Source organism: Scyliorhinus canicula, chromosome 9, assembly GCF_902713615.1.
Source record: "Scyliorhinus canicula chromosome 9, sScyCan1.1, whole genome shotgun sequence".
Taxonomy (NCBI): Eukaryota; Metazoa; Chordata; class Chondrichthyes; order Carcharhiniformes; family Scyliorhinidae; genus Scyliorhinus; species Scyliorhinus canicula.
This window is the reverse complement of record NC_052154.1, coordinates 2,516,144-2,539,003: the sequence shown is the minus strand read 5'-3', so window position 1 is coordinate 2,539,003 and position 22,860 is coordinate 2,516,144. Positions and strand designations below refer to the sequence as shown.

At 53.0% G+C, this 22,860-nt stretch overlaps 1 protein-coding gene across 3 annotated transcripts in view; it reads left to right on the top strand.

Moving 5' to 3' along the window:
• pepd (peptidase D) overlaps nt 1-22,860 on the top strand; it is a 224,675-nt gene that overhangs the window by 146,682 nt on the left and 55,133 nt on the right. For all 3 annotated transcript variants that reach the window (XR_005461732.1, XM_038806189.1, XM_038806190.1), the window contains exon 12: nt 19,035-19,183. Coding sequence is in view for 2 of the 3 variants with exons in the window: in XM_038806189.1 (XP_038662117.1) it covers nt 19,035-19,183 (149 nt within the window). In the remaining variant the exon portion in view is untranslated. The remainder of the gene's footprint in view (nt 1-19,034; nt 19,184-22,860) is intronic.

Genomic DNA, 22,860 nt, shown 5'->3' with positions numbered 1-22,860 from the left:
TGGGTAAGTTGATAGCGAGGGCTGCCCTGCCCACTGGGTAAGTGATAGCAGAGGCTTCCTGCCCACTGGGTAAGTGATAGCAGGGGCTGCCCTGCCACTGGGTAAGTGGAATAGCAGAGGCTGCCCTGCCCACTGGGTAAGTGATAGCAGAGGCTGCACTGCCCACTGGTAAGTGATAGCAGAGGCAGACCCCTGCCCACTGGGTAAGTGATAGCAGGGGCTGCCCTGCCCACTGGGTAGTGATAGCAGGAGGCTGACACCCTGCCCACTGGGTAAGTGATAGCAAGGCTGCCCTGCCCACTGGTAATGATAGCAGGGGCTGCCCTGCCCACTGGGTAAGTGATAGCAGAGGCTGCCCTGCCCACTGGGTAAGTGATAGCAGGGGCTGCCCTGCCCACTGGGTAAGTGATAGCAGAGGCTGCCTGCCCACTGGGTAAGTGATAGCAGAGGCTGCCCTGCACCACTGGGTAAGTGATAGCAGAGGCTGCCCTGCCCTGGGTAAGTGATAGCAGAGGCTGCCCTGCCCACTGGGTAAGTGATAGCAGAGGCAGACACCCTGCCCACTGGGTAAGTGATAGCAGAGGCTGCCCTGCCCACTGGGTAAGTGATAGCAGAGGCAGACACCTGCCCACTGGGTAAGTGATAGCAGGGGCTGCCCGCCCACTGGTAAGTATAGCAGAGGCTGCCCTGCCCACTGGGTAAGTGATAGCAGAGGCTGCCCTACCCCTGGGTAAGTGATAGCAGAGGCTGTCCCTGCCCACTGGGTAAGTGATAGCAGAGGCTGCCCTGCCCACTGGGTAAGTGATAGCAGAGGCTGCCCTGCCCACTGGGTAAGTGACAGCAGGGCTGCCCTGCCCACTGGGGTAAGTGATAGCAGAGGCTGCCCTGCCCACTGGGGTAAGTGACAGCAGGGCTGCCCTGCCCACTGGGTAAGGGATAGCAGAGGTCTGTCCCTGCCCACTGGGTAAGTGATAGGCAGAGGCTGCCCTGCCCACTGGGTAAGTGATAGCAGAGGCAGGAACAGCTTTCACACTCAGTACATTAGATATCAGCATTTTACCATTCTGAAAGAGGTTAATCTCATCCTCTGACCCTCCATTCAAATTCAGTCTGTGTGTGTGGGTGTCGCTGGGTAGATCAGCATTTATTGCCCATCCCTAGTTGCCCTTGAGAATGTGTTGGGTAAGCTGCCTTCTTGAGCCATTACAGTTAAGGGCAGGCAGTGGCGTAGTGGTATTGTCGCTACACTAGTAATTTCCGAGATCCAGGGTAACACTGGGTTCGAATCCCGCTTTGGCCAACGGTGAAATCTGATTAAACCCACCTGCTTTCGGGAAGGATATCTGCTGTCCTTACCGAGTCTGGCCGACATGTGACTCCAGACCCACGGCAATGTGGCTGATTCTCACATGTCCTGGGGGATGGGCACTAAACTCTGACCCGGCCAGCGATCCCATGAACAAATTTTTTTTTTTTTTTTTTTAAAAGTGTTTTTTGGAAGAGTGAAATGAAAAATGAAAATCGCTTATTGTCGCGAGTAGGCTTCAATGAAGTTACTGTGAAAAGCCCCTAGTCGCCACATTCCGCCGCCTGTTCGGGGAGGGCTGGTACGGGAAATCGAAACGTGCTGCTGGCCTGCCTTGGTCTGCTTTAAAGCCAGCGATTTAGCCCAGTGAGCTAAACCAGTTGGAGGGGATGAACTTCCCATCCTTTGAAATTTTTATTTGCTAAATATTTATCCACTTTTTAAAGTTCCATTGATTCAACTGCTGTCACTCTTTCTGGTTTAAATATTATTTAAAACTTTCACAGATCTTTTATTTCTTCTCCTGCCAGTGATCTGAGTTGATTTGCTTAACTGTGACAGTCTGTGACCAACACAAACCGGATGGGAATGGATGGAGCTCTTCCCGAGCTGCTGCCCTGGAGTACAGTGGGATCAAACACCACTGCCGACCAGGGGGGGCCAGGGGCCAGGCGGTGGGGGGCCAGGGGTGGGGGGGGGGGGGGGGGTCCAGGGTGGGGGGGGGAGCCAGGGCGGTGGGGAGCCAGGGCGTGGGGGGGCCAGGGCGGGGGGGGGGTGGGGGGGTGGGCGGGCCAGGGGCCAGGGCGGTGAGGGGCCAGGGCGGTGGGGGGCCAGGGTGGGGGGGGGGGGCCAGGGCGGTGGGGAGCCAGGGTGGTGGGGGCCAGGGCGGTGGGGGGCCGGGGGGGGGGGGCCAAGGCGGTGAGGGGCCAGCGTGGGGGGGGGGGGGCCAGGGGGCAGGGGCCAGGGCGTGGGGGGCCAGGGCGGGGGGGGGGGCAGGGGCCAGGGGTCAGGGCGGTGGGGGGCCAGGGGCCAGGGCGGTGGGGGGCCAGGGTGGGGGGGCAGGGGCCAGGGGCCAGGGCGGTGAGGGCCAGGCGTGGGGGGCCAGGGCGGTGGGGGGCCAGGGCGGTGAGGGGCCAGGGCGGTGGGGGGCCAGAGCGGTGAGGGGCCAGGGCGGTGGGGGGCCAGGGCGGTGAGGGGCCAGGGCGGTGGGGGCCAGGGCGTGAGGGGCCAGGGCGGTGGGGGGCAGGGGCCAGGGCGGTGGGGGGGCCAGGGCGGTGGGGGACAGGGCTGGGGGGGCCAGGGCGGTGGGGGGCCAGGGCGGTGGGGGGCCAGGGGCCAGGGCGGTGGGGGGCCAGGGGCCAGGGCGGTGGGGGGCCAGGGGCCAGGGCGTGGGGGGCCAGGGGCCAGGGCGGTGAGGGGCCAGGGCGGTGGGGGACAGGGCGGTGGGGGGCCAGGGCGGGGGGGGGGGGGCAGGGCCAGGGCGGTGAGGGGACAGGGCGGTGGGGGCCAGGGGGGCAAGGGGGGGGGGGGGGGCAGGGGGCCAGGGCGGTGGGGGGGGGCCAGGGCTTGGGGGGCCCAGTGCGGTCAGGGGCAGGGCGGTGGGGGGGGGGGGGCCAGGGGGGGGGGGGGTGGGGGGGTGGGGGCGGGGGGGGGGGGCGCCGGGGCGGGGGCCAGGGCGGGGGGTGGGGGGGCCCTGGGGGCCAGGCACGGTGAGGGGCACAGGGGCCAGGGCGGTGGTGGGGCCAGGGCAAGTCAGGGGCCAGGGGCCCCAGGGCGGCGGGGTGGGGGGCCAGGACAGTTGTGCCAGGGGCCAGGGACGGTGGGGGGCCAGTGCAGTGGGGGCCAGGGGCCAGGGCGGTGGGGGGAGTGCGGTATATTTGGACTAAGGACAAACCCATTTACAACCAGTGCGGCCAGTTCATTTAAACTGGTGTACTCTGGGGGCGTTGGAAGTTCTTTATTCCAACCCTGGCCCACAACCAATTTGATTAAAGTCGGCCTCAGCCCCAGATTAAACAGAAGATCCAGGTTCCACTCCAGAGTCCAGAGATTCAAACCTGTGACCCAAACTGACAATCCAGTACGGTGCTGAGGAGCGCAGTACTCTGAACCTTTCAGCTGAGTATCGTCAGCTGTCTAGGGTGAATGTAAAAGATCTCCCAGCATTGTTTCAGACAAGAACGTGGGAGTTATTGTCAAGTGACCTGACCAATATTAATCCCTGAACCACTGGGAACACAATCTGGCCATTATCACATGGAGTTTGTGTGCGTGCTGTGTGCAAATTGGCCTCATACGCCCTGGATCGCAACACTTCTGAAAAGTAAAATAAAATAAAGGCAAATCACTGTGGATGCTGGAATCTGAAACAAAACAGGAAATACTGGACAATCGCAGTGGGTCTGACAGCATCTGTGGAGAGAGAAGGGAGCTGATGTTTTGACTCCTTGTCAAAGAAGTATGTCTGGAAAGTTCTTCATTGGCTGCAGAGAGCTTTGTGACAATCTGAAATGGGAGGCGTTGTATAAATGAGCCTACGTTGCTGAATGGAATGTGTTTTCAATGTGGGGGAATCTCAGTGTGTGTGTTTTTGCGGGGGAGCAGGCGTGTATGGGGATATTAGTGTATGGTGGGTGTTGGGATGTGTGAGGGGGGGGGAGTTTGCGTGACTGGAAGGATCAGAAATCTGTTGGCAAGTCAGCAGTGATTTTCACTTTGAATATTGAAACCATGTTCAGCCCGTTTGACTTTCATTTTCTTGTTTCCCGTCTCCAGAGAAAGGGTTATCAGCATGTGGTATCAGCCCTGCCTCGGGACACTCTTGTTTACTGCTTCAGTTTTGATTCTTAATCACACTTGGTGATCTCTTGCATGTGATTGATGAGTGATTTGGGGTTTTCGCTGTAACCCTGCAATGTCTGAATTCTCACTGATCCCTTGAAGCTTTCTATTGATGTCCGTCAGCCGGGCTGAGTGTAGGACAGGCTTCTACTTGCATCGCAGATTAACAAAACCTCGGCTGGTGCTCCAGAGGGGAGTGCAGCACTGCTGGGGATGTTTTCTGTCCAATGTGATATTAAACCGAGGCCCCGTTTGCTCTCGAAGGTGAATATAAAAGATAGAGCAAAGCTGTTCAGCCTGGTGCCCTGGTCAATATTGTTCTTCAACTAAAACTGGTGATTTGGCCGTGGTCACGTTGCTGTTTGTGGGATCTCGCTGTGGCCCGACTGCCTCTCCTTCCCAATTCCTGTGTTTGTAATTGAGTTGTCACAGCAGCTGACCAGCTGACCAGCTGGAAAATGCTTTCAGACATTCTGAGAAGCGGGAAGGGCACTTTAGAAATTGATTTTCTTTTTGTTTGCTTTTCCTGTTAGGTGTGTTCAATGCCACACGGTAATTTACTTTCACTTTGGCAGCCTTCTTTTTCCTCAGACAATAGTTTGCATCCTGACGATGAACCCTGGCAAACATTACTTGTGTGGGTAGCAGCCCCCAGCAGCTGTTACATAGCAAGATCCCGTGTGCAGCCACCATCCCGGATGCAGCATTTAAGATATGCAACCAGATTTTTGGTGATGCTGTTTGAGGGAGGAATGTTGGTGAGGATGGCGGGTGGGTTTCTCTGCTCCTCGTCCAGCGTCAGTCAGTCCACAGGCAAGATCAGTACAGCCAACCTGCACTGATTGGCTGTAATTACAACCCAGTGATTCTTGCTGCAGAGATCTCAGAGGAGCAATCAGGCAAGAACGTCACCCTCGGTTAATGACGCACTCGGTCATGTTCACTGGCTGGGTTCGGCCCTAACTGGGCCACGCCCTGTTCCAATGCTCGGGAACCGACATTGACCCTCAGTCCTGCAACATCTCAGATTTTTAAAATTCATATCCGTGCCTTCAACCCCTTCCTCACCCCTCCCAGTGTCCTGCTGTGCTGCAGCGAGTAGCACTCTCACTCCGTGAGTCAGAAGGTGACAGGTTCACGTCCCTTTCCAGGTACTTCAGCAGAAGAAAGTGAGGCTGAGACTGCAGTGCGGTAGCCAGGGAGTGCTGCGCTGTCGGAGGTGGGTGGAAATGGCACCATTTCACAGAGCAGCAGGGGCAGTATCCCCCTGCGTCCTGGCCAATGTTTCTGCCCCAGTCACAGATTATCTCACATTGCTGTTTGCGGGATCTTCCTGTGCACACATTGGCTGTCACATTTCCTGCGTTGCAACTTTACATCATTGGCTGTGACGTCCTGAGGTTGTGAAAGGTGCCATATAAATGCAAGTCTGTATTTTAATCTCTACTACCTGCTTCAGTCCCGCACCGTCTGAGATCCCAGCACTTTACTGATCCCAGCCTCATACACCTCCCTGATTTTAATGCTCTGTTGGCTGCCTTGGCCTGGGATTTAAACTCCCGAATTTCCTCTTTAAACATTTCCACCCCAATCCATTAAGACCCTCCTGTGCTTGACCAAGCTTCTGGGCATCTGTCCGAACCCTTTATCTAGCCCATTGTCAAATTGGGTTTTTGATGTCACAACTATGAAATGCCCTGAGAGGTTTTACAATGTTAAAGAGCGGGTGCTCTCACCGTCTGTGTCTGTGATAGGGATGATCTTTCTGTCCAGGAGGTGGCAGTGTCGTACTGTAAGTGGAGCCGCTGGACCCTGTTCCTGTGAGCAGGCAGGCTCAGGGACGCGCAGTTCCTCAGCCTTTGCTCCCTCCCCTCGTCACTATGCTCTTCCCCATTGAGGTTCCTCAAACCTATCACCCCATTTTTCCCTTCCCTTGGGGAGAAGCAGCTGCCCCTGAGGGCAGTGTGAAGATGCCCAGGCTGACGCAGCCTCCCTCACTCCCACTGGGGATTTCAGTGACCGAGGGATCGATCACTGTAGCTGATGCCGTGAGAAACATTAACCCTGCACACGTGACAACCCGGGCTGCCCCCCACAATACACAACCCTCAATACACAATCCCCCCCAATACACAATCCCCCCCCAATACACAATCCCCCAATACACAATCCCCAATACACAACCCCCCAATACACGACCCCCCAGTACACAATCCTCCCAATACACAACCCCAATACACAATCCTCCCCAATACACAACCCCCAATACACAATCCTCCCCAATACACAATCCTCCCCAATACACAATCCTCCCAATACACAACCCCCAATACACAATCCTCCCAATACACAATCCTCCCAATACACAATCCTCCCAATACACAACCCCCAATACACAATCCTCCCAATACACAAGCCCCCAAATACACAACCCCAATACACAATCCCCCAATACACAAGCCCCCAAATACACAATCCCCCAATACACAAGGCCCCAAATACACAACCCCCAATGCACAATCCTCCCCAATAAACAATCCTCCCAATACACAACCCCAATACACAACCCAATACACAATCTTCCCCAATACACAAGCCCCCAAATACACAAGCCCCAAATATACAACAGCCCAATATGCAATCCTCCCCAATACACAATCCTCCCCAATACACAACCCCAATACACAATCGTCCCCAATACACAATCATCCCCAATACACAATCGTCCCCAATACACAATCGTCCCCAATACACAATCGTCCCCAATACACAATCGTCCCCAATACACAATCGTCCCCAATACACAATCGTCCCCAATACACAATCCTCCCCAATACACAATCGTCTCCAATACACAATCCTCCCAATACACAATCCTCCCCAATACACAATCCTCCCCAATACACAATCCTCCCCAATACACAATCCTCCCCAATACACAATCCTCCCCAATACACAATCCTCCCCAATACACAATCCTCCCCAATACACAATCCTCCCCAATACACAATCCTCCCCAGTACACAACCCCCAAATACACAACCCCAATACACAATCCTCCCCAATACACAACCCCCCAAGTACACAACCCCAATACATAATCCTCCCCAATACACAACACCCCAATACACAACACCCCAATACACAACACCCCAATACACAACACCCCAATACACAACACCCCAAATACACAACACCCCAATACACAACACCCCAAATAGACAACCCCCAAATACACAATCCTCCCAATACACAACCCTAATACACAATCCTCCCCAATACACAATCCTCCCCAATACACAATCCTCCCCAATACACAATCATCCCAATACACAACATCCCCAATACACATCCCAAATGCACAACCCACAATACACAACACCCCAAAATACACAACGCCCCAAAATACACAGCACCCTCAATACACAACACCCCCAATACATCCCAAATACACAACCCCAATGGACAACCCCCAAATACACAACCACCCAATACACAATCCTCCCTAATACACAGCACCCCAAATACACAACCCCAATACACAACACCCCAAATACACAATCCTCCCAATACACAACTGAACCTGAAACACAACACCAATACACAACCCCCAATACATAATCCTCCCCAATACATAATCACCCAATACACAACATCCCCAATACACAATCCTCTCAATTACAGAACACCCAATACACAAACCCTAATACACATCCCCCAAATACACAAACCTCCCAATACACAACTGAACCCGAAACACAACCTCCAATACACAACACCCCAAATACACAGCCACAATACACAACACCCAACATACACAACACCCCAATACACAATCCTCTCAATTACAGAACACCCCAATACACAACCCCAATACACAAACCCCAATACACAACCCCCAAATACACAAACCTCCCAATACACAACTGAACCGAAACACAACCTCCAATACACAACACCCCAAATACACAGCCACACTACACAACACCCAACATACACAACCCCAATACACAATCCTCCCAATGCACAACCCCAATACACAACACCCCAAATACACAACCCCAATGCACAACATCCCAAAACACAAACCCCAATACACAACACCCCAAATACACAACCCCCCAAATACACAATCCTCCCAATACACAACTGAACCCAAAACACAACCCCCAATACACAATACCCCACATACACAACCCCCAACACACAGCACCTCAATACACAACACCCCAAATACACAACACCCCAAATACACAACACCCCAAATACACAACACCCAGAATACACAACACCCTGAATACACAACACCCCAAATACACAACACCCTGAATACACAACACCCCCAATACACAACACCCCAATACACAATCCTGCCCAATACACAATCCTTCCCAATAGACAACACCCCAATACACAATCCTCCCCAATACACAACCCCCCAAATACACAACCCCAATACAGAACACCCCCAATACACAGCACTGCCAATACACAACACAACCCCAATACGCAACACGCAAAATACACAACCCCAGTACACAGCACCCCAAATACAACCCCACCCAATACACAACGCCACCCGATACACAACCCCCCATATACAAACCCAATACACAACCCCAATATACAACCCCAATACACAACCCCCAAATAAATATGCCCCCAATACACAACCCCCCAATACTCAACCTGCCCTACCACCCACTACACAACCTGCCCCCAATACTCAACCTGCCTGCCCCTACTCTCCCTCCCCCTTTGGCACCCCCATGACTGTTTCCATTTTCCCTAATAGCACTTTTCCCCCTCTCCCATCCCCACTCCTCCTCTCCCATCTCTACTCCCTCTCTCATCCCTGTTCTCCCATACCCGTCCCGGGTGCGGGGGGAGGGGGATATCTGAGTGCGGGGGGGGAGGGGGGATATCTGAGTGCGGGGGGGGGGGGGGGATATCTGAGTGCGGGGGGAAGGGGGGATATCTGAGTGCGGGGGGGAGGGGGATATCTGAGTGCGGGGGGAAGGGGGGATATCGGAGGGAGGGGGGGAGGGGGATATCTGAGTGCGGGGAGGAGGGGGTATCTGAGGAGGGGGTGTCTGGAGGAGGGGGGGTTTAATTCTGAGGGATGTGGGGGACAGTAGATCCTGAGGGCGGTTCTCACGTTGAATCTGGGTTACGGGGACATATTGTGGCTGCTCTGCCCAGAGGCAGCGGTGACCGCTGATTATCACAGGGTACTAGTTAAATGCAGCAACTGGATAATAAAACACTGCAGGTAGCTTCAGACTGGACAAAAGCCTGAGCGCAGGAAATTATTCCTCTAAATACTGAGTTCAGAGAGCAGCTGTGGGCCGAAGCACGGGGAGAGAGACATTCAGAGGCAGAGGCACAACCCACACACACACAGCGATAGTCTCTGACTAACTCTCCTCCCTCAGTAATCGGAACGCTTTGGCCATTTTCAAAGCTGGAGATAGTTCCGGCAATGAAAGGGTTAAAGCTGAATCTGGTAGATGTTCACATGAGCTGTGGTTTATGGCAGTTTTGGTTAATGACTCTGCACTCTGGCTGAGCCACATTCCAATCCCTGTGATCAGCAACAGGAATCTAAGAGGGAGCATAGGGTGAGACAGAAATCCTTCCTTCAGCTGATTACCCTGATAACAGAGGGTTGGGCCGACACCAAGGTGGTTGCTGACTGTTACAATGAACCATGCTCTGTGGGGAAGGCTTATCTTAGTGACGTGCAGATCAGCAGAGTCCCAGGTCTGTGCAGTGTTACTAAGGGACGGAACAACACCATTCAGCCCCTCCAGCCTCTCCTCGTGTTCTATTAGGGGCTGGTTTAGCACGCTGGGCTAGATCGTTGGCTTTTAAAGCAGACCAAGGCAGGCCAGCAGCACGGTTCAATTCCTGTAACAGCCTCCCCGAACAGGCGCTGGAATGTGGCGACTAGGGGCTTTTCACAGTAACTTCATTGAAGCCTACTCGTGACAATAAGCGATTATCATTTCATTTTCATTTCATATTAGATCATGGCCGATTTCTATGTTGACCCATGACCCTTAAACCTCCTACCTAACAAAGATCTCTGCAGCTCAGTTGAGAATTTTATAATGAACGCCCAGCTTTGTGGGCAGTGAGTTCGGGATCTCTGCTAACGTTTGTGTGAAGGAGGATTCCTGACCATCCCTAAACAGCCTCGCTTCCATTTGAAGGGTCTGGATTCTCATCCCAGTCTGTCCCGTCAACTCCTTCAATTAGCTTACACCCAACTAGACATCTCTGAATCCTCCAAACTGGAGGCAGCACGAGCAGAGTGGATGTACCCTGTCCTCACGATGTGCCTGACCAAAGCCCGCATACTACACTTGGTCTTACCCAGGTGTGGAGTGTGGGAGAATCCTGCGTGTTGATTGTTATCCGCGGGGAATTAGAATGGGAGGAAGCCAATGGTGTGCCAGCAGGGTTACTGGCTGTTCTCTAAAGGTGGAGGGGGTCATTCAGAAAAAGGCTGGAGCTGCAGGAGGGATTATGAATGGGTTTTGTGTTAGCGATTGGGTGCAGTGATTTGATGTTGTGATAGAGCAGGTGATGGGCCACAGTCCTCAGCACAAGGGGGCCACTCAGAGAGAGTTCAGCCCAATGGCTTGGGACAGTGCTGCTGGGGCTCCATTGCCAGAGCGGCCCTTTCAATCAATCACCATCCCCTCTGGAACTGGGCGCAGACTGTAATAGCATCCTTCCAGAGCCCCACAGGGCTCACAGACTGGCGTAGGGCACTCGAGCTGTGACACACACTATGTGACCATCATTTCCTACACTTCCCCATACAATCAATCCAAGAATTCTGAGTGTGTTAGGGAGCTGCGAATAGGACGGGTTGTGGCGACTGCGTCACTCCGCAGTGTTTGTGGGTGAGTGGTGGTGATGGGTAGGGTGGGAAGAGATCTCGGTATGTGCCGGTGAACATTGACATCATGATGGGGTTGGGGGGAAACCCAGTGGCTGGAAGGCACTAACTGGTACTGGGTGAGTGACGGTGAGTAAATGCTCTGGTAGGCAGGGTGTCCCAGACTGAGCTGGGCAGGCCTGCAGTATCCCAGTCACCCGGGCAGAGTGGTCATTGTGATGGGGGTGGGTTCAGTACCGTTGCTGAGGGTAGGACTACGACAGGCCACTGCTATAGCAAGCTGCACACCTCCAGTATGAGGTTTCCCTCGCACTTGGTGCTGTCACTCAGGAGGAAGCTGTCTCACCTGTGAGTCAGAACCTCATGCTGGATTTAAATCCCACTGCAGAGATTGAACACATCATCCAGGCTGACTCAGCAGTCCCGGACTGAGGGTGCGGCACACTTTTAGAAGTGACACCGAATGGCCTTCAGTGTTGTATGATCCTGAGAGGAGTAAAGTTCTCCATCAACTTATCCCTCAGCCACCATCACTAAAATGGATTACCTGGTCGTTATCACATGACTGTGGGAGCTTGCTTTGCACATTTTCACTGCTGTGTTTTTACATCATGACAGTAAATACACTTTTAATTAATAATCTTTATTGTCACAAGTAGGTTTACATTAACCCTGCAATGAAGTTACTGTGAAAAGCCCCTAGTCGCCACATTCCGGCGCCTGTTCGGGTTCACAGAGGGAGAATTCAGAATGTCCAATTCACCTAACAGCATGTCTTTCGGGACTTGTGGGAGGAAACCGGAGCACCCGGAGGAAACCCACGCAGACACGGGGAGAACGTGCAGACTCCACACAGACAGTGACCCAAGCCGAGAATCGAACCTGGGACCCCGGCGCTGTGAAGTAACAGTGCTAACCACCGTGCTACCGTGCTGCTTTAAACGTACTGTTTTGGCTGAAAAGCACTTTGAGACGTCCTGAAGTCATAAAGGGCACAACATACCAGACAGCACGGGAGCACAGTGGTTAGCACTGTTGCTTCATAACTCTAGGGTCCCAGGTTCGACTCCCCGCTGGGTCACTGTCTGTGTGGAGTCTGCACGTTCTCCCCGTGTGTGCGTGGGTTTCCTCCGGGTGCTCCGGTTTCCTCCCACAGTCCAAAGATGTGCAGGTTAGGTGGATTGGCCAGGATAAATTGCCCTTAGTGTCTAAAAAGGTTGGGTGGGGTTACGGGAATAGGGTGGAGGTGTGGGCTTGGGTAAGGTGCTCTTTCCAAGGGCCTGTGTCGACTCGATGGGCCGAATGGCCTCCTTCTGCACTGTAAATTCTATGATCTATGATAATGGGCCGTCTTCAAACGTGGCAGACAGTGACTAGTGGGGTATCGGGATCAGTGCTCGGACCTCCCAAGGTAAATCAGTGATTTGGACCAGGGAACCAAAAGGAGTATTTCCAAGTTTGCTGACGACACAAAACTTGGTGAGTGGCGAGGAGGAGGTTAAGAGGCTTCAAGGTGATTTAAACAAGTTGAGTGAATGGACAAATACATGGCAAATGCAGTGTAACGTGGATAAATGTGAAGTTATCCATTTCAGACAGAGGAACAGAGTTTTCTGCTCAAGTGTGCGACACAAATAATGTCAGGTTGTAAATATCCACATTAAAAGACTAAGTCGCTTCTTATTCGAAACTGAGGGAAGTTCTTCTGAATATTTAAAGGTTAATGGATCAGATTAAATGTTAATGATTCAGGTTAGTAAGAGAGTGTAGCAGGTTGGAATGAAAGGTCAGTGTGGGTAACTCTGACCTCTGGTGTGACAGTAGGTGGGGGGCAGGGGGGGGAGGGAGCGATCCAGGCTGCTGGTTTCCCAGCTGAGTCACATTGGGACTCGATATGGAGAGTTCTCCCACAGACCTTGAGTCTTTGGTGTGTTCGGCTGAGCTACTTGGCAGCTTGTATCAAGGTGCAATCAGCTGGTATCTTTAAATATAGTTAGCTATTTTGAGCTGTGAGTCAGATTGTTCACAGAACAAGATGGTCGAGGGTGGGGGAGGAGAGACGGAGAACTGTTGCCCTGGCATCTCAGATGTCGAACCAGGACACTTACATCGACTCCTGGCTGACTGTGCCTCCGTTTTAAAATTATCCGCCTGGTTTACAAACCTCCCTCCTCTTTGTGACTCCCTCCAGCCCTATAACCCTCAGATATCTGCCCTTTTTGATTCAAGATGTTTTATTGAGTTTAAATTCCACCATCTGCTGTGGTGTGATTGGAATCCAGAGCATTGCCCTGGGTCTCTGGATTATTAATCCAGTGACAATACCTCTCGGACACTCCCTCCCCTCGAAAGAACAAAAGAAATCAGAGCAGCAGGAGCCATGTACGAATTTGGTCAGATTTGGCAGGAACACGCCAAGTGACTGTGTCCAGTTTCAGCTTCCTTTCTGAGATATGAAGGGGTACAGATAGGCGAGGTCGGAGAAACGATTGTCATTGGTTGGGGAGTCGGGAACCAGAGGCTATTGTCTAAACATGAGAAGCAGACAGTTCCAGAGTGATTAAAAACATCGACAGAGTAGAGGCTCGGCAACGCATACTGAGCCAATTGAAGTAGATTGAAGTAGTTTTGTTATCGAACTATATTAATGGATATGGGGGGAGGGGGGGTGGGGAAACAGGTCACGGGTCAGCCTCATTGTCAATATACTCCCCCTCACCCCCTCACCTCCCCCTCTAATCTCCCTCACCTCCTCACCTCCCCCTCTAATCCCCCTCACCTCCCCCTCTATAATCCCCTCACTCCCTCACCTCCTCTATAATCCCCTCACCCCCACACCTCCCCTCTATAATCCCCTCACTCCCTCACACCTCCCCCTCTATAATCCCCTCACCTCCCCCTCTATAATCCCCCTCACCCCTCACCTCCCCCTCTATATCCCCCTCACCCCCCACCTCCCCCTCTATAATCCCCCCACCCCGTCACCTCCCCCTCTATAATCCCCTCACCCCACACCCTCCCCCTCTATAATCCCCTCACCCCCACACCTCCCCTCTATAATCCCCCCACCCCCACACCTCCCCCTCTATAATCCCCTCATCCCCCACCCCCACACCCCCCCCCTATAGTCCCCCCCCACCCCCCCCCACACCCTCCCTCTATAATCCCCTCACCTCCCCCTCTATACTCCCCTCACCCCCCACCCCTCACCTCCCCCTCTATAATCCCCCCCACCCCCACACTCTCCCCCTCTATAATCCCCCACCCCCCACACCCTCCCCCTCTATTATCCCCTCAACCCCCACCCCCACACCTCCCCCTCTATAATCCCCACACCTCCCCCTCTATAATCCCCCTCACCCCCCCTATAGTCCCCTCACCCCCCAGCCCCTCACCTCCCCCTCTATAATCCCCCTCACCTCCCCCTCTATAATCCCCCTCACCTCCCCCTCTATAATCCCCCTCACCTCCCCTCTATAATCCCCCTCACCTCCCCCTCTATAATCCCCTCACCTCCCCCTCTATAATCCCCTCACCCCCACACCTCCCCCTCTATAATCCCCTCACCCCCTCACCTCCCCCTCTATAATCCCCTCACCCCCCACACCCTCCCCCTCTATAATCCCCTCACCCCCACACCTCCCCCTCTATAATCCCCAGCCCCTCACCTCCCCCTCTATAATCCCCCCACACCCTCCCCTCTATAATCCCCTCAACCCACACCTCCCCCTCTATAATCCCCCCACCCCCCACACCCTCCCCCTCTATAATCCCCTCACCCACACCTCCCCCTCTATAATCCCCTCACTCTCACTCCCACACCTCACCCTCAATGATCCCTCACCCCCACGCCCACATCTATCCCTTTACAATCCCCTCACTCTCCCCCCCACACTTCCCCTTTCTGATCTTTCACTCCCAGACCCACACCTGCCCCTCTCTAATCAAAGATCATAGAATTTACAGTACAGAAGGAGGCCACTCGGCCCATCAACTCTGCACCAACTTGGAAAGAGCACCATACCCAAGCCCATGCCTCCACCCTATCCCCGTAACCCAATAACTCCTAACCTTTTCGGTCACTAAGGGTAATTTATCATAGCCAATCCACCTAACCTGCACGTCTTTGGGCTGTGGGAGGAAACCGGAGCACCCGGAGGAAACCCACGCAGACACGGGGAGGACGTGCAGACTCCACATGGACAGTGACCCAAGCCGGGAATAGAACCGGGGACCCAGGAGCTGTGAAGCAACAGTGCTATCCACTGCTGCCAATTTCCCACCCCTCCCCCCTATGTAATCTCCGCACTCTCTCCCACAACTCTCCCTTCTATAATTGTCCCACTCTCTCCCGCTTACCTCCCCCTATCTCTATATGGGAACAAAGTCCCCGAGCGAGCGTGTTTAGCTGTGTGTTCCCAGTGCTTGCAATGGAAACTCAGCGGGGAACGCGTGGCTGAGGACACACACAGGCCCCCTTTTGTACACTGGGGAGCTCTGCTCACTGGAACTCCCCAGTGTAGCGAGATACCGGGATGCATCCGATCTCTGAGGCTGCCGAAGCAATCCCCAGCCCCCACACCCCTGCACCACCCCCAAATGGCACCCCCAACCCAATGACGCACCTGCAAAAATGCCAACCTGGCAGCACCACTAGGGCACCACCCTGCCAAAAGAGACATACAGGTGGGGGCCTCCGATCCCCTGGGAGACCCCCACGGGGGCCATTCCCTCTGGTCCCCGGTTATGGGGACTAGTGTTGAACGGCGCTCACCCAAAGACTCCGAGACGAAGGGGATGAATTCCAAAGCCTCAGGTACCTCAGGAATCTGCACATCAGCGTGAGATTTACTGTGGGCGGGATTTACATCGCACTGTCCCGGGAGATGGCGTTGAATTACGCGAGGTGTTACGAGCCGGGTAGATCCTGGGAGCGGAGTCTCCCTGCTTTCACCGGCCACGCTGCTTTTCAGGGACAGCGTGGCCGTTGGATCACACCCTCGGATTTTACTCCCTCTTTTCCCCCATTGCCTCGCTCTCTCACTGTATGTTTTACTCATTCCTTCTTCCCCAGTTCTCGCCTGTCTGCTCTCCTCCCTCCGTCCCCTCTGTTTGTGAGTTAGCGGTTCAGGGCCTACGTGGATTCACTGACCCTGTGAGGATGGACACGACCCAGCTGTGGGTCAGTGTTTTAGTCAATATTCCCACAGTTAGCTCAGCTATTTCTGTAACTTACTCCCTGGTTGAAATACATTGCGCAGGACATGCTAATTAAATTTGAATTATTTAACCAAGAATAATGTCTCCTTTCCTGCCTCAGCAAGACTCAATGCCTTCAGCAAAGGAGGAGAACATTTACAGCAACAAATTGGCATCAGCCCAACTTCAGTAACTTGTGAGGATCTGATACAGAAGCTGAGTACGGCAAATGGATATTAACAGCAGCAGAAATCATTAATGACCAATATCGAGGCCCTTCCCAAAACTTATCACTATACCTAACTTGTTCTCTACCTGTCCTGGGAGTGTTTGATGGGGACAGTGCAGAGGGAGCTTTACTCTGTATCTAACCCCGTGCTGTACCTGTCCTGGGAGTGTTTGATGGGGACAGTGTAGAGGGAGCTTTACTCTGTATCTAACCCCGTGCTGTACCTGTCCTGAGAGTGTTTGATGGGGACAGTGTAGAGGGAGCTTTACTCTGTATCTAACCCTGTGCTGTACCTGTCCTGGGAGTGTTTGATGGGGACAGTGTAGAGGGAGCTTTACTCTGTATCTAACCCTGTGCTGTACCTGTCCTGGGAGTGTTTGATGGGGACAGTGTAGAGGGAGCTTTACTCTGTATCTAACCCTGTGCTGTACCTGTCCTGGGAGTGTTTGATGGGGACAGTGTAGAGGGAGCTTTACTCTGTATCTAACCCCGTGCTGTACCTGTCCTGAGAGTGTTTGATGGGGACAGTGTAGAGGGAGCTTTACTCTGTAACTAATCCCGTGCTGTACCTGTCCTGGGAGTGTTTGATGGGGACAGTGTAGAGGGAGCTTTACTCTGTATCTAACCCCGTGCTGTACCTGTCCTGGGAGTGTTTGATGGGGACAGTGTAGAGGGAGCTTTACTCTGTATCTAACCCCGTGCTGTACCTGTCCTGGGAGTGTTTGATGGGGTCAGTGTAGAGGGAGCTTTACTCTGTATCTAACCCCGTGCTGTATCTGTCCTGGGAGTGTTTGATGGGGACAGTGCAGAGGGAGCTTTACTCTGTATCTAACCCCGTGCTGTACCTGTCCTGGGAGTGTTTGATGGGGACAGTGTAGAGGGAGCTTTACTCTGTATCTAACCCCGTGCTGTACCTGTCCTGAGAGTGTTTGATGGGGACAGTGTAGAGGGAGCTTTACTCTGTATCTAACCCTGTGCTGTACCTGTCCTGGGAGTGTTTGATGGGGACAGTGTAGAGGGAGCTTTACTCTGTATCTAACCCTGTGCTGTACCTGTCCTGGGAGTGTTTGATGGGGACAGTGTAGAGGGAGCTTTACTCTGTATCTAACCCTGTGCTGTACCTGTCCTGGGAGTGTTTGATGGGGACAGTGTAGAGGGAGCTTTACTCTGTATCTAACCCCGTGCTGTACCTGTCCTGAGAGTGTTTGATGGGGACAGTGTAGAGGGAGCTTTACTCTGTAACTAATCCCGTGCTGTACCTGTCCTGGGAGTGTTTGATGGGGACAGTGTAGAGGGAGCTTTACTCTGTATCTAACCCCGTGCTGTACCTGTCCTGGGAGTGTTTGATGGGGACAGTGTAGAGGGAGCTTTACTCTGTATCTAACCCCGTGCTGTACCTGTCCTGGGAGTGTTTGATGGAGACAGTGTAGAAGGAGCTTTACTCTGTATCTAACCCCGTGCTGTACCTGTCCTGGGAGTGTTTGATGGAGACAGTGTAGAAGGAGCTTTACTCTGTATCTAACCCCGTGCTGTACCTGTCCTGGGAGTGTTTGATGGGGACAGTGTAGAGGGAGCTTTACTCTGTATCTAACCCCGTGCTGTACCTGTCCTGGGAGTGTTTGATGGGGACAGTGCAGAGGGAGCTTTACTCTGTATCTAACCCTGTGCTGTACCTGTCCTGGGAGTGTTTGATGAGGACAGTGTAGAGGGAGCTTCACTCTGTATCTAACCCCGTGCTGTACCTGTCCTGGGAGTGTTTGATGAGGACAGTGTAGAGGGAGCTTTACTCTGTATCTAACCCTGTGCTGTACCTGTCCTGGGAGTGTTTGATGAGGACAGTGTAGAGGGAGCTTTACTCTGTATCTAACCCCGTGCTGTACCTGTCCTGGGAGTGTTTGATGAGGACAGTGTAGAGGGAGCTTTACTCTGTATCTAACCCCGTGTTGTACCTGTCCTGGGAGTGTTTGATGGGGACAGTGTGGAGGGAGCTTTACTCTGTATCTAACCCCGTGCTGTACCTGTCCTGGGAGTGTTTGATGGGGACAGTGTAGAGGGAGCTTTACTCTGTATCTAACCCCGTGCTGTACCTGTCCTGGGAGTGTTTGATGAGGACAGTGTAGAGGGAGCTTTACTCTGTATCTAACCCCGTGTTGTACCTGTCCTGGGAGTGTTTGATGAGGACAGTGTAGAGGGAGCTTTACTCTGTATCTAACCCTGTGCTGTACCTGTCCTGGGAGTGTTTGATGAGGACAGTGTAGAGGGAGCTTCACTCTGTATCTAACCCCGTGCTGTACCTGTCCTGGGAGTGTTTGATGAGGACAGTGTAGAGGGAGCTTCACTCTGTATCTAACCCCGTGCTGTATCTGTCCTGGGAGTGTTTGATGAGGACAGTGTAGAGGGAGCTTCACTCTGTATCTAACCCCGTGCTGTACGTGTCCTGGGTGTGTTTGATGTTGTTTTGTATTTAGTCTCTGCTGTGTGTAGGCCTGTATGTGAGAAGTGAAGCTCTGTGATTATCTTTTCCTAATATACTGGTTTTGTATTTACAGCCTCTTCGATATGGGTGGTGAATATTATTGCTATGGCTCTGACATCACCTGCTCATTTCCAGCCAATGGCAGGTTCACTGCTGACCAGCGAGATATCTACCAAGCCGTTCTGAAAGCATCGCGGGCCGTGATGAGCGCCATCAAACCAGGTACAATGGGCGAAATTCTCCCAAAACGGGAGAAATCGTCAAACTGTATTCTGGTCCCCCGTCGGGGCTAGCAGCCCGACGTCGGAGGCTCCGACAAGTCGGGCTTAACGAAAATCGTTAAGCCCGCTTGTCGGACTTAGCGCCGGCTGACGCGTCATATGACGTCAGCCGCGCATGCGCAGGTGGGAAGACTCCACCCGCGCATGCGCGGGTGACGTCATCGCGTTTTTGCGCGAAACCCGCGCATGCGCGGGCCGGGTTGCCCCTCAGCCGCCCCGCGTATTGATACTGCGGGGCGGCGGAAGGACAAGTAGTGCGCGGGCATCGGGCCCGCTGCCCGCGATCGGTGCCCACCGATCGCGGGCCCATGGCACCCTTGGCACGGCCGTGGTACTGCCGTGCCAATCGGTGCCATGGTTATTTTTTTCCAGGTGGTCACGACGTTTTTACGAACGGCAGGACCAGGTGTGTTTGCCGTTCGTAAAAAGGTCGTAAAGGGCTGGGACTTCGGCCCTTCTAACAGCTGTGAATCGCTGCCGGCCGTAAAAAAAACGGCGGCAGCGATTCGTGTCGGGATTTCGGCGGGGGGGGGGGGAGAATAGCGGGAGGGCGTCAAAAAAGTCGGGAAGGCCCTCCCGCTATTCTCCCACCCGTCGTGGGGGGGGGAGAATTTCGCCCAATGAGAGCCGTCCTCCCCCTTCCTCCCTAATACCTTTATTTTGTTAGCCAGTAGATTTGCCACACGCATTGAGATAGTATCTTCATAAAACACCCCAAGGTGCTTACCTGAGCAATTATCCAACAGAATTTGACACTGAGCCACATGAACCCTGTTGGTGCTGATGACCAAAACCTCGGTTCAAGAGGTAAATTTGTACGTGTATCTTGAGAGGAGAGTGTGGTGCCGAGGTTTAAAGAGGGACACCTACTGCTTGGGCCTTAGGCAACTGAATGCGTAGCCACCAATGGGGGAGTGATTAAAGTTAGGATGTTGAAGAGGTCGAACTGGAGGGACGCAGAGATCTGCAAGTTGTCAGGTTTCATTCCGATACACGATACAAGTCAGGGGTTTGGTTGGATCTCAGACAGGTGTTGGCCCATTGTGAGGATGGTAAGCCACAGGAACGTGCTGGGATCAGGACATACCTGTCACACCCTGCAGGTGGGCTGCTTATAATTAAAGCAGAATGAGAGCTCCCCCCACCCACACAAAAATCTACCCCCCCCCCACACACAGACACACACACAGACACACACACACAGACACACACAGACACAGATACACACAGACACACACACACACAGACACACACACACACAGACACACACACAGACACACACACACACACACACACACACACAGACACACACACACAGACACACACACAGACACACACACACACACACACAGACACACACACAGACACACACACACACAGACACACACACACACACACACACACACAGACACACACACAGACACACACACACAGACACACACAGACACAGACACACACACACACAGACACACACATACACACATACACACACAGACATACACACATACACACACAGACATACACACACACACACAGACACACACACATACACACACAGACATACACACACACACACAGACACACACACACACATACACACACACACACACACACATACACCACACACAGACACACACATACACATACACACACACAGACACACATACACAGACACACACACACACACACGCAGACACAGACACACACACACACACAGAGACACATACACAGACACACACACAGACAAACACACACAGACACACACAACACACCACCCACAACACACAGACAACACACACGTGAGACAGACACACACACAGACACACACACAGACACACCACACAGACACACACACACACAGACACACACATACACACATACACACACAGACATACCACACAGACACACACAGACATACACAACACCACAGACACACACACATACACACACAGACATACACACACACACACAGACACACACCACACACATACACACACACACACACACATACACACACAGACACACACATACACATACAGACACACAGACACACATACACAGACACACACACACACACACGCAGACACAGACACACACACACACACAGAGACACATACACAGACACACACACAGACAAACACACACAGACACACACAGACACACAGACACACACACAGACACACACACACAGACACACACACAGACACACACACACCAACACACACACAGACACACACATACACACACAGACACACACACACATACACACACACAGACATACACACACAGACACACAGACACACACACACAGAGACACACACACACACACACAACAGACCACCACACACAGACACCACACACAGACATACAAGACACACACCACACACAGACACACACCGGACAAGACCCACACATACACACACACACAGACCAACACACACCAACAGACACCACAACACACCAAGACCATACAACACACACACAACAGACACACACACCAGCCACACACCATACACACACACACACACAGACATACACACACACACAGACACACACAGGCCACACACTCACAGAACCACACACAGACCACACCACACAGACAGGACACAGACCATACACACAGACACACCCCACAGACACACCACACAGGACACACACACACACAGACACAGCCACACACAGACACCATCCACACACAGACACACCCATTCACAGACATCACACACACAGACCACACACTACCAGGATACCATCCACACACATCACACAGACAGACCACCCACGCACACACAGACACCACACACCAGAACACCCCACACAGCCAGACCAACCCCCACACACCAGCACACACATCACACCAGACAAGACCACACACACACAGACACACACACCGAACACACACACCAACACAACACACACACACACAACAAAACATACACACACAGACACACACAACACATACACACACACAGGAACATTACACACACATACACACAGAACCACACACACACACATACACACACATACAGACACACACACACACACAGACACACCACAGACACACACACAGACACACACACAGACATACACACACACACAGACACACACAGACAGACACACATACACACACACACAGACACACACACCAACAGACACACACACACACAGACAACACACACACCCACAGACACACACACACAGACACACACATACACACACACACACACAGACATACACACACACAGACCACACAGACACACACAGACACAGACACACACAGACACACACACAGACACACACACGACACACACACAGACACACACACACAGACACACACACACAGACACACACACACAGACACCACACAGATAACACACACACACAGACAGACACACGCGCACACAGAAAGGACACAAACACCGACACACACAGACAACACACACACAGACACACACACACAGACACACACACACACAGAGACACACACACACACACACAGACACACACCACAGACACACACACAGACACACACACAGACACACACACCGACACACACCAACACACACCAGACACACACACACACAGACACACACATACACACACAGACACACACACACA